At 44.6% G+C, this 12809-nt stretch overlaps 1 protein-coding gene across 4 annotated transcripts in view; it reads right to left on the minus strand.

Moving 5' to 3' along the window:
- The window catches only part of LOC124039617 (rho GTPase-activating protein 18-like), a 49780-nt gene that overhangs the window by 5438 nt on the left and 31533 nt on the right, over window positions 1-12809 (minus strand). For all 4 annotated transcript variants that reach the window (XM_046355773.1, XM_046355776.1, XM_046355774.1 and 1 more), the window contains exons 2-9: window positions 11758-11951; window positions 11410-11630; window positions 8099-8183; window positions 7632-7810; window positions 7179-7344; window positions 6859-6950; window positions 4379-4456; window positions 3730-3889 (exon numbers count right to left, since the gene is read on the minus strand). In XM_046355773.1, coding sequence (XP_046211729.1) covers window positions 3730-3889; window positions 4379-4456; window positions 6859-6950; window positions 7179-7344; window positions 7632-7810; window positions 8099-8183; window positions 11410-11630; window positions 11758-11951 — 1175 coding nt within the window. The remainder of the gene's footprint in view (window positions 1-3729; window positions 3890-4378; window positions 4457-6858; window positions 6951-7178; window positions 7345-7631; window positions 7811-8098; window positions 8184-11409; window positions 11631-11757; window positions 11952-12809) is intronic.

Here is a 12809-nt window from a genome sequence, read left to right on the forward strand (position 1 = left end):
GTGTAAAGCTCGCAGCCATTGGACTCTGGAGCAGTGGTAACCAGTTCTCTGGAGTGATAAATCACGCTTCACCATCTGACAGTCTGGCAGACTAATATGGGTTTGGCGGATGCCAGTAGAACGCTACCTGTCTGAATGCATAGTGCCAACTCAAAGGTTTGGTGGAGGAGGAATAATGGTCTAGGGCTGTTTGGGCTTGGTCCCTTAGTTCCAATGAAGTGAAATCTTAACACTATAGCATACAATAACATTCTAGACAATTCTGTAATTTCAACTTTATGGCAACAGTTTGGGGAAGGCCCTTTCCTGTTTCGGCATGACAATGCCCCTTAGTTCCAAAGCTCGGTCCATACAGAAATTGGTTTGTCGAGATGAGTGTGGAAGAACTTGACTGGCCTGCACAGAGCCCTGATCTCAACCCCATCGGACACCTTTGGGATGAATTGGAATGCCGACTGCGAGCCAGGCCGAATCGCCCAACATCACTGCCTGACCTCACTAATACTCTTGTAGCTGAATGGAAGCAAGTGCCCGCAGCAATGTTCCAACATCTAGTGAAAAGACTTGCTGCTGTTATAGCAGCAAAGGCGGGACCAAATCCATATTAATGCCCATGATTTTGGAATGTTCGACGAGTAAGTGTCCACATATTTTTGGTCATGTAGTGCATTTTACATGTGCTGTAAACAATGCTCACCATGGTGATATATAGCATGAATAGACTGCATAATTAGTCTCTGCTTACAGGTCAGTAGAGATAAGGGTGTCAGAGAGCTATTTTAGTATATGTACAGTGCATTCAGAAAGTATTCAGACCCCTTTGCATTTTCCACATTTTGTTACGTTACAGCCTTATTCTAAAATGGATTAAATAAAACATGTTCCTCATCAAATCGGAGGGTCTGCTGTCCGGACCTCTGGCAGTCTATGGGGGTGCCACAGGGTTCAATTCTTGGACCGACTCTCTTCTCTGTATACATCAATGAGGTCGCTCTTGCTGCTGGTGAGTCTCTGATCCACCTCTACACAGACGACACCATTCTGTATACTTCTGGCCCTTCTTTGGACACTGTGTTAACAACCCTCTAGGAAAGCTTCAATGCCATACAACTCTCCTTCCGTGGCCTCCAATTGCTCTTAAATACAAGTAAAACTAAATGCATGCTCTTCAACCGATCGCTACCTGCACCTACCCGTCTGTGAAACATCACTACTCTGGACGGCTCTGACTTAGAATACGTGGACAACTACAAATACTTAGGTGTCTGGTTAGACTGTAAACTCTCCTTCCAGACCTATATCAAACATCTCCAAACCAAAGTTAAATCTAGAATTGGCTTCCTATTTCGCAACAAAGCATCCTTCACTCATGCTGCCAAATATACCCTTGTAAAACTGACCATCCTACCAATCCTCGACTTTGGCGATGTCATTTACAAAATAGTCTCCAATACCCTACTCAACAAATTGGATGCAGTCTATCACAGTGCAATCCGTTTTGTCACCAAAGCCCCATATACTACCCACCATTGCGACCTGTACGCTCTCGTTGGCTGGACCTCACTTCATACTCGTCGCCAAACCCACTGGCTCCATGTCATCTACAAGAACCTGCTAGGTAAAGTCCCCCCTTATCTCAGCTCGCTGGTCACCATAGCATCTCCCACCTGTAGCACACGCTCCAGCAGGTATATCTCTCTAGTCACCCCCAAAACCAATGATTTATTTGGCCGCCTCTCCTTCCAGTTCTCTGCTGCCAATGACTGGAACGAACTACAAAAATCTCTGAAACTGGAAACACTTATCTCCCTCACTAGCTTTAAGCACCAACTGTCAGAGCAGCTCACAGATTACTGCACCTGTACATAGCCCACCTATCATTTAGCCCAAACAACTACCTCTTTCCCTACTGTATTTAATTAATTTATTTATTTTGCTCCTTTGCACCCCATTATTTCTACTTTGCACATTCTTCCACTGCAAATCTACCATTCCAGTGTTTTACTTGCTATATTGTATTTACTTTGCCACCATGGCCTTTTTTTGCCTTTACCTCCCTTATCTCACCTCATTTGCTCACATTGTATATAGACTTGTTTATACTGTATTATTGACTGTATGTTTGTTTTACTCCATGTGTAACTCTGTGTCGTTGTATCTGTCGAACTGCTTTGCTTTATCTTGGCCAGGTCGCAATTGTAAATGAGAACTTGTTCTCAACTCATTAAGTACCTCATTAAGACAAAGCAAAAACAGGTTTTTAGAAATGTTTGCTAATGTATCAAAATCAAAAACATAAATACCTTATTTACATAAGTATTCTGACCCTTTACTATGAGACTCAAAATTGAGCTCAGGTGCATCCTGTTTCCATTCATCATCCTTGAGATGTTTCTACAATTTGATTGGAGTCCACCTGTGGTAAATTCAATTGATTGGACATGATTTGGAAAGGCACACACCAGTCTATATAAGGTCCCACAAAAACCAAGCCATTAGGTCAAAGGATTTGTCTGTAGAGGTCCGAGACAGGATTGTGTCAAGGCCCAGATCTGGGGAAGGGTACCAAAACAATTCCAAGAACACAGTGGCCTCCATACTTCTTAGATGGAAGAAGTTTGGAACCACCAAGACTCTTCCTAGAGCTGGCTGCCTGGCCAAACTGAGCAATCGGGGGAGAAGAGCCTTGGTCAGGGAGGTGACCAAGAACCTGATGGTCACTTTGACAGAGCTCCAGAGTTCCTCTGTGGAGATGGGAGAACCTTCCAGAAGTCCTACCTTCTCTGCAGCACGCTACCAATCAGGCCTTTATGGTAGAGTGGCCAGATGGAAGCCACTCCTCAGTAAAAGGCAAATGACAGCCCGGTTAGAGTTTGCCAAAAGGCACCTAGAAAGTCTGACCATGAGAAACAAGATTATCTTGTCTGATGAAACCAAGATTGAACTCTTTGGCCTGAATGCCAACGTCACATCTGGAGGAAACCTGGCAACATCCCTACAGTGAAGCAGCATCATGCTGTGGGGATGTTTTTCAGCAGCAGGGACTGGGAGACAAATCAGGATCGAGGGAAAGATGAACGGAGCAAAGTACAGAGAGATCCTTGATGAAAACCTGCTCTAGAGCACTCAGGACCTCAGACTGGGGCGAAGGTTCCCCTTCCAACAGGACAACAACCCTAAGCACACAGCCAAGACAACGCAGGAGTGGAGTCGGGACAAGTCTCTGAATGTTCTTGAGTGGGCCAGCCAGAGCCCGGACTTGAACCCGTTCAAACATCTCTGGAGAGATCTGAAAATAGCTGTGCAGCGACACTCCCCATTCAACCTGGCAGAGCTTAAGAGGATCTGCAGAGAAGAATGGGAGCAACTCCCCAAATACAGGTGTGCCAAGATGGTAGCATCATACCCAAGAAGACTTGAGGCTGTAATCACTGCCAAAGGTGCTTCAACAAAGTACTGAGTAAAGGGTCTGAATACTTATGTAAATGTGAAATATCAACCAAAAACGTATATTCATTTGCTAACACTTCAAAGACCTGTTTTTGCTTTGTCATTACGGGGTATTGTGTGGAGATCGAAGAGGACAAAAAACAATTTAATCAATTTTAGAATAAAGCTGTAATGTAACAGAATGTGGAAAAAGTCAAGGGGTCTGAATACTTTCCAAATGCACTGTATTATGTATCCACTTAACGGTAAGCGTACAGGCCTACATTTGTGTGCACTCACTCTGTGCAGCGGCGAAGGCCGGTAAGTGCTGGAGCGTGAGCAGAGGATAAGGCAGCTCTCTGATGAACATCTTCAGCAGACCCGCTGCGTCATTGTGCCTCACCTGCTCCCAGTCAAACCGCTCCTCATAGAACTTCTGCTCCAGCTCCTGGCGCAGATGCTGCAAATACCAACACCAAAACAAAAATATACACATCATCTCCACAATGGTTCCTCCTGTGGTTAATCTCAACTCCACGGTCACCTTTGACCCCTCCATAAAAACAAATCACATCCCTAACCATCACCATGTGTGTTTGGGGAACCTAATACCCACATGCTTCCTCTGGTTGAGATGTCAAGTGTGTGTAGAGGAGTGACCTGCCATGGTACCTAACAAATCAAAATGGAGGGGAGTGGGGGGGTAAATCCCCTCTTCAGTCTGCTTGTTCTAATGATGAAAAGGAGGGTAACCAGTAGGATAATATAAGATGGGATCAAGTACAGCAATAAATCAAAGAACAAACATATCTTTCCCTTCAGTGAAATGTTTATACAGTGGTAGACATGGGCTAGAGTTACACAGAACAAGATAGCTCTATGATTGGTGATAGACAGCTAAAGTATGAAAAACTCCAGTTGTATTAGTGGAAAGGGGAGAGGGGCTTACCTTTACTCTGGATGCAGACCCTGGTACTCTGAGAATCCCCTCAGTCTGTAGTCCTGTCTGCTCCAGCTTGGACAAGAGCTGCAAACACAAGCATACACATTTTATAAACCACAAGTTTAACAAACCAAGAGGGACATTTCTATGTGAACTCGACTCTCACCTGAAAACAAAATCAACCAAATCTGACTGCATTCGTTTCCTCTTCCTGGTTTCCACAGACAGGGAAGTCCTTTTTGTGCAAACTTTTTTTTTTACAGGGAGGTCTTCAAACCACTAACAAAACAGCATTCAAGTCATATTTACAACTAGAGATAAAAGCGCCCACAGATTCGGTTGCTGGGCCTTGATGTTTGTTCTCCACCGCCAAACTTGTTTTCCTCTATTGAACATGACTCACACCTGGACTGGAGACTTCAGTCATCTCGTCTCTACAGAAAGATGTCAGCAACCTGAGGTTAACGCTATCAGACCCGCCATCTCACACACACCTGGTCCACTCCAAAAGAAAGACACAACCCTCCTGTTTCCTGCCTCTTCGTGACGACTGATAAAATATTTCCCTTGAAAGGTACTAACACTTGATCATTTTTGGGATCTTTGCAAGTGCAATATGACAGATATGAGAGAGTAAGGCAACCCAACAATTGTATTTTATGACAAGCTTTGGATCCCAAAGGCTAACTATCTGTTTACTAGACCACACAAAATATGCATTCTGAAGCAATGGTTTGATCAAGTCCTCCTCCAGAAACCACTTTCCAGGTCTGCAAAAGATAAACCAACACTGATATAGCAGTGAACAATTGCTTCAAAGAAAAGTCCTATAATTCCCGTTCAGAAGCCACGTATCTACCAAATCCATAAAACATCACCTTGATACCCAATACTCTAGTCATTTACTATACGTGACCTGTAATTGTAGTCAGTCTAGACAGTCAATGTGACTTATTTTAGGCAAATTCTGCATAGACTGGAAATTGACTGCTGGTAACAGGGTTATTTGTGCCTTAATCCTCAGCTATGCCAAGGTTAGGTCCGTGCCACTGGCTGACTCACTGGCAGCTGCTGGGACTCTAAACAGTCAGATGTTATTTTCAGTACAGCTCCCTATATACAGTCACAGATATATTTCTAACATATATGAGCTATAATAGCTAACATATTCTATTACATCTAAGACATTTCAGCTTATCATTTCTTATTCATTTGTAAATATTTCTAAAAACATCATTCCAATGTGACATTATGGGGCATTGTGTGTAGGCCAGTGACAATCACAACTTCATCAATTGCAAATTCAGGCTGAAACACAACAAAATATGGAAAAAGTCAAGGGGTGTGAATACTTTCTGAAGGCACTGCATATACCATCCCAGACATATTTCTAAAATATCAGAGATAACATATTCTATGATAGAAATGGACAATAACTAACATCCATCCCTAGCTGACATGACAACACAAATGAAAATAACAGTATATATAGCTTATAGTTCATCACTTGACTCTCCTCCCTCCCCTCTCCTACTCAGTCGGTTTAAAAGGAGTATATGGTGGACTTCTGACATTTAGTCTCTCCGGAATGTCTTTGTGAGGACGTGTGAAAGCAACGCTTAACAAGGCTGACTCTAGTACTGATAGTGAAACAGGAGAGGCTCTTGGAGGGAGCATTCCGTGTGTGGGCATCCCCTGACACATATTAGGTTAACACAAAGCAGTGATGGCCAGCTGAGGAGGAGGAGTCAGGGAGTGATGGGTCCTGGGAAAGGGTTGCTTCAGTAGGAAAAGCATGATGGAAGGGATGAGGGTCAGGATACTACGGGTTAGAGGGGGAGAGTAGAGCTGGGACGATAAACCAAAAATGTATATCGATACGACAATATCGACCACTTATTCTGGACGTTTTCTGATATTGTTCATTACGATAAATAACCTATTGGGCCCTACTAGAGAAATGTGAAGTTTTAAATTAAATACGTTTGTAATATGGGTGATTGTTAATCGTAAAATTGATAGGCACAACATTCAAAGTATTAGTAGAAGTTTTAAAGGTAATATTTAAAAAACAACAGTTAAAAAACAACAGTTTTAAATGTATTGCTCAATGTATTATTATTGTAATAATTCAGTCAATTTATAGCGATATGAATTTTTGTAAATATTGCCCAGCTCAAGGTGTGAGTAGCACTGAGAGAAGGAGTTGGGGAGGAGAGAGACAGGGGTGGGGGGAGAGAAAAAGAGAGAAAGGAAATAAGGGAGTAAGAGATTTAGGGAGAGTTTAACTGACCCATAGAAGTATAGGAGAACTGGCAACGCACAATAACCCCATATAATTTTCCATTGGGGAATAAGCAGGGATTTCCCCCCAGTATAATTTATATAACTATATTCCTATAACCAGAGGGGAGAAACACTTGTGGTTTCAAAGTAGAAGTAAGGGGGGCTTTACCAATACAAATAGAACCAATCAGGTACAGTACCTTTCTGAAGACGAGAGGAACCTTGGACCCGGGGAATTTCTTCTGGTCGTTCTCCAGTAGAGTGGTCAGGGGAACTCCAAATATACCACTTACTGTGGAGGGGAGGGAAAAAAGAGAGAGTTCAAAACCCCAATGACGTGTCTATGTAAAAATAGGATGTGAAACACCAAGGCGGTGTTCATTAGGGCACGCAACTGAAAATGTCTCAAAACATCTTGCAACATAAAACTAAATGTTTTATTTTCCAGGTAGTCCCGTCCTGTTTACGTGGGGTTTCTTTCGTTTGTTGCCTCATGAACATGACCCAGTTAAACACCCACCTCGGGCCTTGCTGCGTGCTGCTCGGTTGCGTTTGAGCTCAATGCCCAGGCAGTCGTAGAACGTGGTCAGTTCAATCAGAGAGATGTAGCCGATCTTCTTCATGTCCGCACAAGACAGATCTTGGATGTGGGTGAGGCCTAGTTTAGGCCTAGGCAGCTGAAATGTCTATACAAGACATAAGACAAGACCATGTTCATTCATAAGAAACAGTCTCGATCATCAACACATTTGATATATTCAAACAGGTTGCCAGAGGTCGGCCATTGGTTAACATGGATTCCTCCAGACTAGACCACACACAGCCACCTGGGGTTCTGGGGTTCAAATCCCCGCTCGGACACTTTTTGTCCTGTACAATCCCTTCCACATGTCTGTCGCTCTCTCATTTTCTACTGCATTCATTTGTTTATAAACGCCTTTTGGAGTTCCAAAAGGTCAGAGGTGAGACTCACTGGCAGGTCGGGGTCATCTCTGCGGATGCGTTGGCAGTCCCCCTGGCGGCCCCTGCGGTGGGCAGTGACGCCCTCGGAGTAAGGCACCTCGAAAGAGAGGGTGTCAGAGGTATCCTGAGAGGGAGGGCACTCTGAAACACGTCTCTCCACCGGGGAGAAGCTGGGAAAAGCAGGCCGCACTGGAACATACACACAGTCAGAATGATGGGCACATCACCAGTATATTCCCCTATGCAAAGACATCAGTCCAACCAACCAGATGGAAATGATCTATGTTGACAACTTGGTCACAGTCCAATGTGTTTTCCAATCACGTTGACAGAATTAGGTTGAAATAGCATGGAAACAACATTGATTCAACCCACTGGAGTGGTAGCCTCACAGTTGGTTGCGTCAGCCGACCAAATCTAACTAAACTAATAGGGGACATTAAATGGTGGTAACATATTGAGAGACTATAGACTCACCTCTTGAAGACGTCCGGTGGATGCATCTGGAAGCCATGTGTCCATTGGGTGACTTGGGGGACACAGGCGGTATGGGATCAACCAACTAAAAGGATAGGGGGACATACACGATCATCATTTATGCTCATTTCTGTGTGTGTGTGGAGTTTGTTTCACAAAGTAAATATTATCAACAACTAAACATTAGCTTTTGAAGTGGGACGCGTGAAAATATGAATCCTGCTTCAGCATTTGACTATGGTGAAATGAGTACATTTTCTTCTAAACGATACCAGGCGTTACAGTGAACTGAATTAACACCATCATTGTGTTCAGCTGACCATCTCATCAGTCACAGTATCAGATGTGTGAACAGCAATAAGGGATATGGCTGTTTCGTTCCAATGCACTTACTAGCATATGGCTCTGCAGTACATTTGCTGACATGGGGAGAGAGGAGAGTGGGTATCAATGGAACGCTCAACAGAGACAGCTGTTTTGTTTTGTTGTACACCTCCTAGTCAGCGAAAAGAGCATGGACCAAACCCCAGTCAACAGCACTAGGATATAGAAATGTTGCCTTTGTACTGTTCCATGTACATAAAATTGCATTTCACAGGTCTGAGAAAGAGCTTGAGTTCATAGTCATCAAAATACTAACATTTGCCTAAATACATTACGTATGAATTCAAATGGTAAGCAATTAAAATAACTACATTAGCTGTAATATTACACTCCACCAACCAAACACAAAAAGAGACGCCACCATCTTCCACTATCAGATTTTGACAAAACTGGCCATGGTCTTTAATCCATCCTCATTTAGACTGAATGGCCTGGCCTGTTAATGGATCCAGACTCCATGTCCTTGGGGCCTAAATCCATTTCCTTAATCATACAAAAAAAAATCAACTGTGGTCTGTGAAGCCTGCCAGTAAGACAGTATTCTAGCTGGAGTAGGGTGAAGGCTTTCTCTGTGCCCTGGAATCAGCTGTCACTGGAACTGAGGGGTGCGTATGACTCAGAATCCTGTGCCCCCAGCCAGATCTGTGACTCATCCTTGAGACTACTGCCACCGCCACACAGCAGTGCTGACAGGGGCACTTGTGGCACTCTTCGGCATGGGCGCTTTATGAGTTACACCCCTCCCCATTCATTCATGCTGTAAATATCTTAATCTCGATCAAGACTTCATAGCCACACAACAGCCTTTAATAGCCATAGCAGCTAGCTAGCTACTCAGGGTGGAGTCTGGATATGTGTTCCAAATTCCCATGACAACTCTGTGGGCTTGCTACCTGGTATACCACCAACCCTTCCTACAGAACGTATTACAATGCTGCTATGCTATTTGATGTCCTTGGATCTAAAGCAGTGTGTGCGGTACGCTGCTATCTGAAAACAGTATTGGACTTCCCCGTCACTCTTCTCTTGCCTGTTGCTCATCCAGATTGCAGCTAACAGTCAGTCAGGGGTCCAGTTCTATTTCCGAGAAAGAGGCAGCTATCTGCCGAGAGCTGCTTTATAGGGTTGGGCAAGCATGAGAACATTGTGTTTCCATTGTCCACCCCCTCTCATCTGCTAATGGTTCTGGCCCATACCAACTGGGCTGGTGTTTAAATACTGGTTGGTAACACACCTGAGTGTCTGAAGCACGTCTACTGAAGCTCGTCTCCTTACTCTAGCCAACTGGGCAACTGGTGGCCCCTTTTGAAGGGCCTTGGATCCATCCCCCCCAAATAAAATGATATACAGTACCAGTCAAAAGTTTGGACACACCTACTCATTCAGGGCTTTTTCTTTATTTTTACTATTTTCTGCATTGTAGAGTAATAGTGAAGACGTCAAAACTATGAAAAAACACATATGGAATCATGGAGTAACCAAAAAAGTGTTTACAGTGGCCAGCCTTTGCCTTGACAGCTTTGCACAATCTTGGTATTCTCTCAACCAGCTCCACCTGGAATGCTTTTCCAATAGTCTTGAAGGAGTTCCGACATATGCTGAGCACTTGTTGGCTGCTTTTCCTTCACTCTGCAGTCCAAATCATCCCAAACCATCTCAATTGGGTTGAGGTTGGGTGAATGTGGAGGCCAGTCAAGTTCTTCCACAATGACCTCGACAAACCATTTCATTTTATGCTGTAGCATTAAGATTTCCCTTCACTGGAACTAAGCGGCCTATCCCAAACCATGAAGAACCGCCCCAGACCATTATTCCTCCTCCAGTAAACGTTAAAGTTGGCACTATGCATTCGGGCAGGTAATGTTTTCCTGGCATCCGCCAAACGCAGATTTGTCCGTCGGACTGCCAGATGGTGAAGCGTAATTCGTTAAGCTCCCGGCGAACAGTTGTTGTGCTGACGTTGCTTCCAGAGACCGTTTGGAACTCGGTAGTGATTGTTGAAACCGAGGACAGGCGTTTTTTTACACGCTACACGCTTCAGCACTTGCCGGTCCCGTTTTGTGAGCTTGTGTGGCCTAGCACTTCACGGCTGAGCTGATGTTTCTCTTAGTTTCCACTTCACAATAACAGCACTTACAGTTGACCGGGTCAGCTTTAGCCGGGCAGAAATTTGACAAACTGACTTGTTGGAAAGGCGGTATCCTATGACAGTGTCACGTTGAAAGTCACTGATATGTATATGGACATTGCATGGCTGTGTGCTCAAGTGGGCACATTTGCTTTACAGTATAACGCAACAGATTTTGTGACAAAACCATCAGTTGAGTTGAAAATGCAATGGAAACCCATTTAACTTGCATTAGGCCTCAGTTACTTATCTGTGTACTACGTCATCACGTCCACAAAAAGTCAGTTTGATGGAAACACTCTGTTGGAAAATGTGCATATTGTTTTACGCAGATTCTTGAATTTTCACATGAAAATCTGTCGCAAATTGGATGGATACCTAGCTACTGATAGTCAGTCAATTAACCAAGTCAGATAAAAACAAATTATGTGGGTACGCTGACCCGCAATTAACTGCGGCCCCTCATGATGAGATCAGATTTTTTTGTGACCCGACCCCCATCCCTGACACACAGGATTTGGATACGTACTGAGGTTACAGAGGCTTGTCTGGCTCTGCCAGAGGATCAGGAGCACAAAGTGAGATTACCAAAGTTTCTATATCTAGTTGAATTTAGGCCATAGGGGCACCAAGGGGCAGAAGCACCAGTCATAGCCTATCAAGGGCCAGACATAAGACAGACTTCATGTCAACATGTTTCCTGTAAGGATTTCAAATCGGAAATATAGAGACCAACTCCATAAACACAACTACTGAGTGCTTAACTCAAAGCACCCTTGCCGTAACCCAAAGCACCCACCAATGTATCTGGCGTTGAGAAGATGTCTTGGACGTGTCTGGCCGGTTGCTTGTTCCTCTTCCTCATGGTCAGGGTGTAGTTGTCCACACGCTTCTTCACCATGGCGGCCTGCGAGCGCGTCAGCGTGGAGAGCAGCGCCTCTGCAGGCCCCTCCCCCAACTCCCCCGACACCAATGTGGACAGACCCGCCTCCTGCAGCCACGCCTCCTCAAGCTCAGCCTCTGGAATGTGGAGGAAGAATAATTTAGACAAATCAGTATATAGTATCGATCAAAATCTACATTTGTAACCACCTCTATGGTTTTTCTGTTGCATGCCTGAATAAATACAACCCTGGATGGTACAGACCATCCATGCTGCCCCTCTCCAGCAGGTCCTCGTGGCCCTGCTCGCCATCCTCCTCGATGTTCTTGACCTCGCTCCAGTAGTCCTCCATGGAGTCCTGTGATGCCGGGCGCTCCAGCGAGCTGGGGGGAGAAGAGGGCCTGGCACCCCTGGAACTCATCCTGCCCAGTAGGCCTATCTTCTGGTGTTGCACCTTCCTGGGGTGGGGAGGGAGATGAGGGGGAGGTCAGTTAGTCAATAGGCTGGTATTGGTGGTGGGCAGGGGCGCAGCCATGGGTGGGCCTGGGAGGGCATAGGCCCACCCACTTAGGAGCCAGGCACACTCACTGGGGAGCCAGACACACCCACTCGGGAGCCTGGCCCGCCAATCAGAATGAGTTTTTCCCCACAAAAGGGCTTTATTACAGACAGAAATACTCCTCAGTTTCATCAGCTGTCCGGGTGGCTGGTCTCAGATTATACCGCAGGTGAAGAAGCCGGATGTGGAGGTTCTGGGCTGGCATGGTTACACGTGGTCTGCGGATGTGAGGCCGGTTGGACGTACTGCCAAATTTTCTGAATTGATGGCTTATGGTAGACAAATTAACATTCAATACCCTGGCAACAGCTCTGGTGGACATTCCTGCAGTCAGCATGCCAATTGGACGCTCCCTCAAAACTTGAGACATCTGTGGCATTGTGACAAAACTGCAAATTTTAGAGTTGCCTTTTATTGCCCCCATCCTTGCCTTGTACAGCTGCTGCCTTGGCTAATGGGGATCCATAATAAATACAAACACAAACCCAAGATGCACCTGTATAATAATCATGGTGTTTAAATCAGCTTCTTGATATGCCACACCTGCCAGGTGGATGGATTATCTTGGCAAAGGAGAAATGCTCACTAGAACGAATGTAAATAAATAAGTGCACAACATTAAATTGTGAATAAAAAAATTTTTTTATCCAGCGGTTTTTCACAGTTAAGCCAACTCTTAATAAAGATAAATATGAATAAATAAATGTATGATTATGTCACACAGTTATGACATGTATGAATGCTTTATGAAGCCTTC

This window comes from Oncorhynchus gorbuscha, linkage group LG07, assembly GCF_021184085.1.
Source record: "Oncorhynchus gorbuscha isolate QuinsamMale2020 ecotype Even-year linkage group LG07, OgorEven_v1.0, whole genome shotgun sequence".
Lineage (NCBI taxonomy): Eukaryota > Metazoa > Chordata > Actinopteri > Salmoniformes > Salmonidae > Oncorhynchus > Oncorhynchus gorbuscha.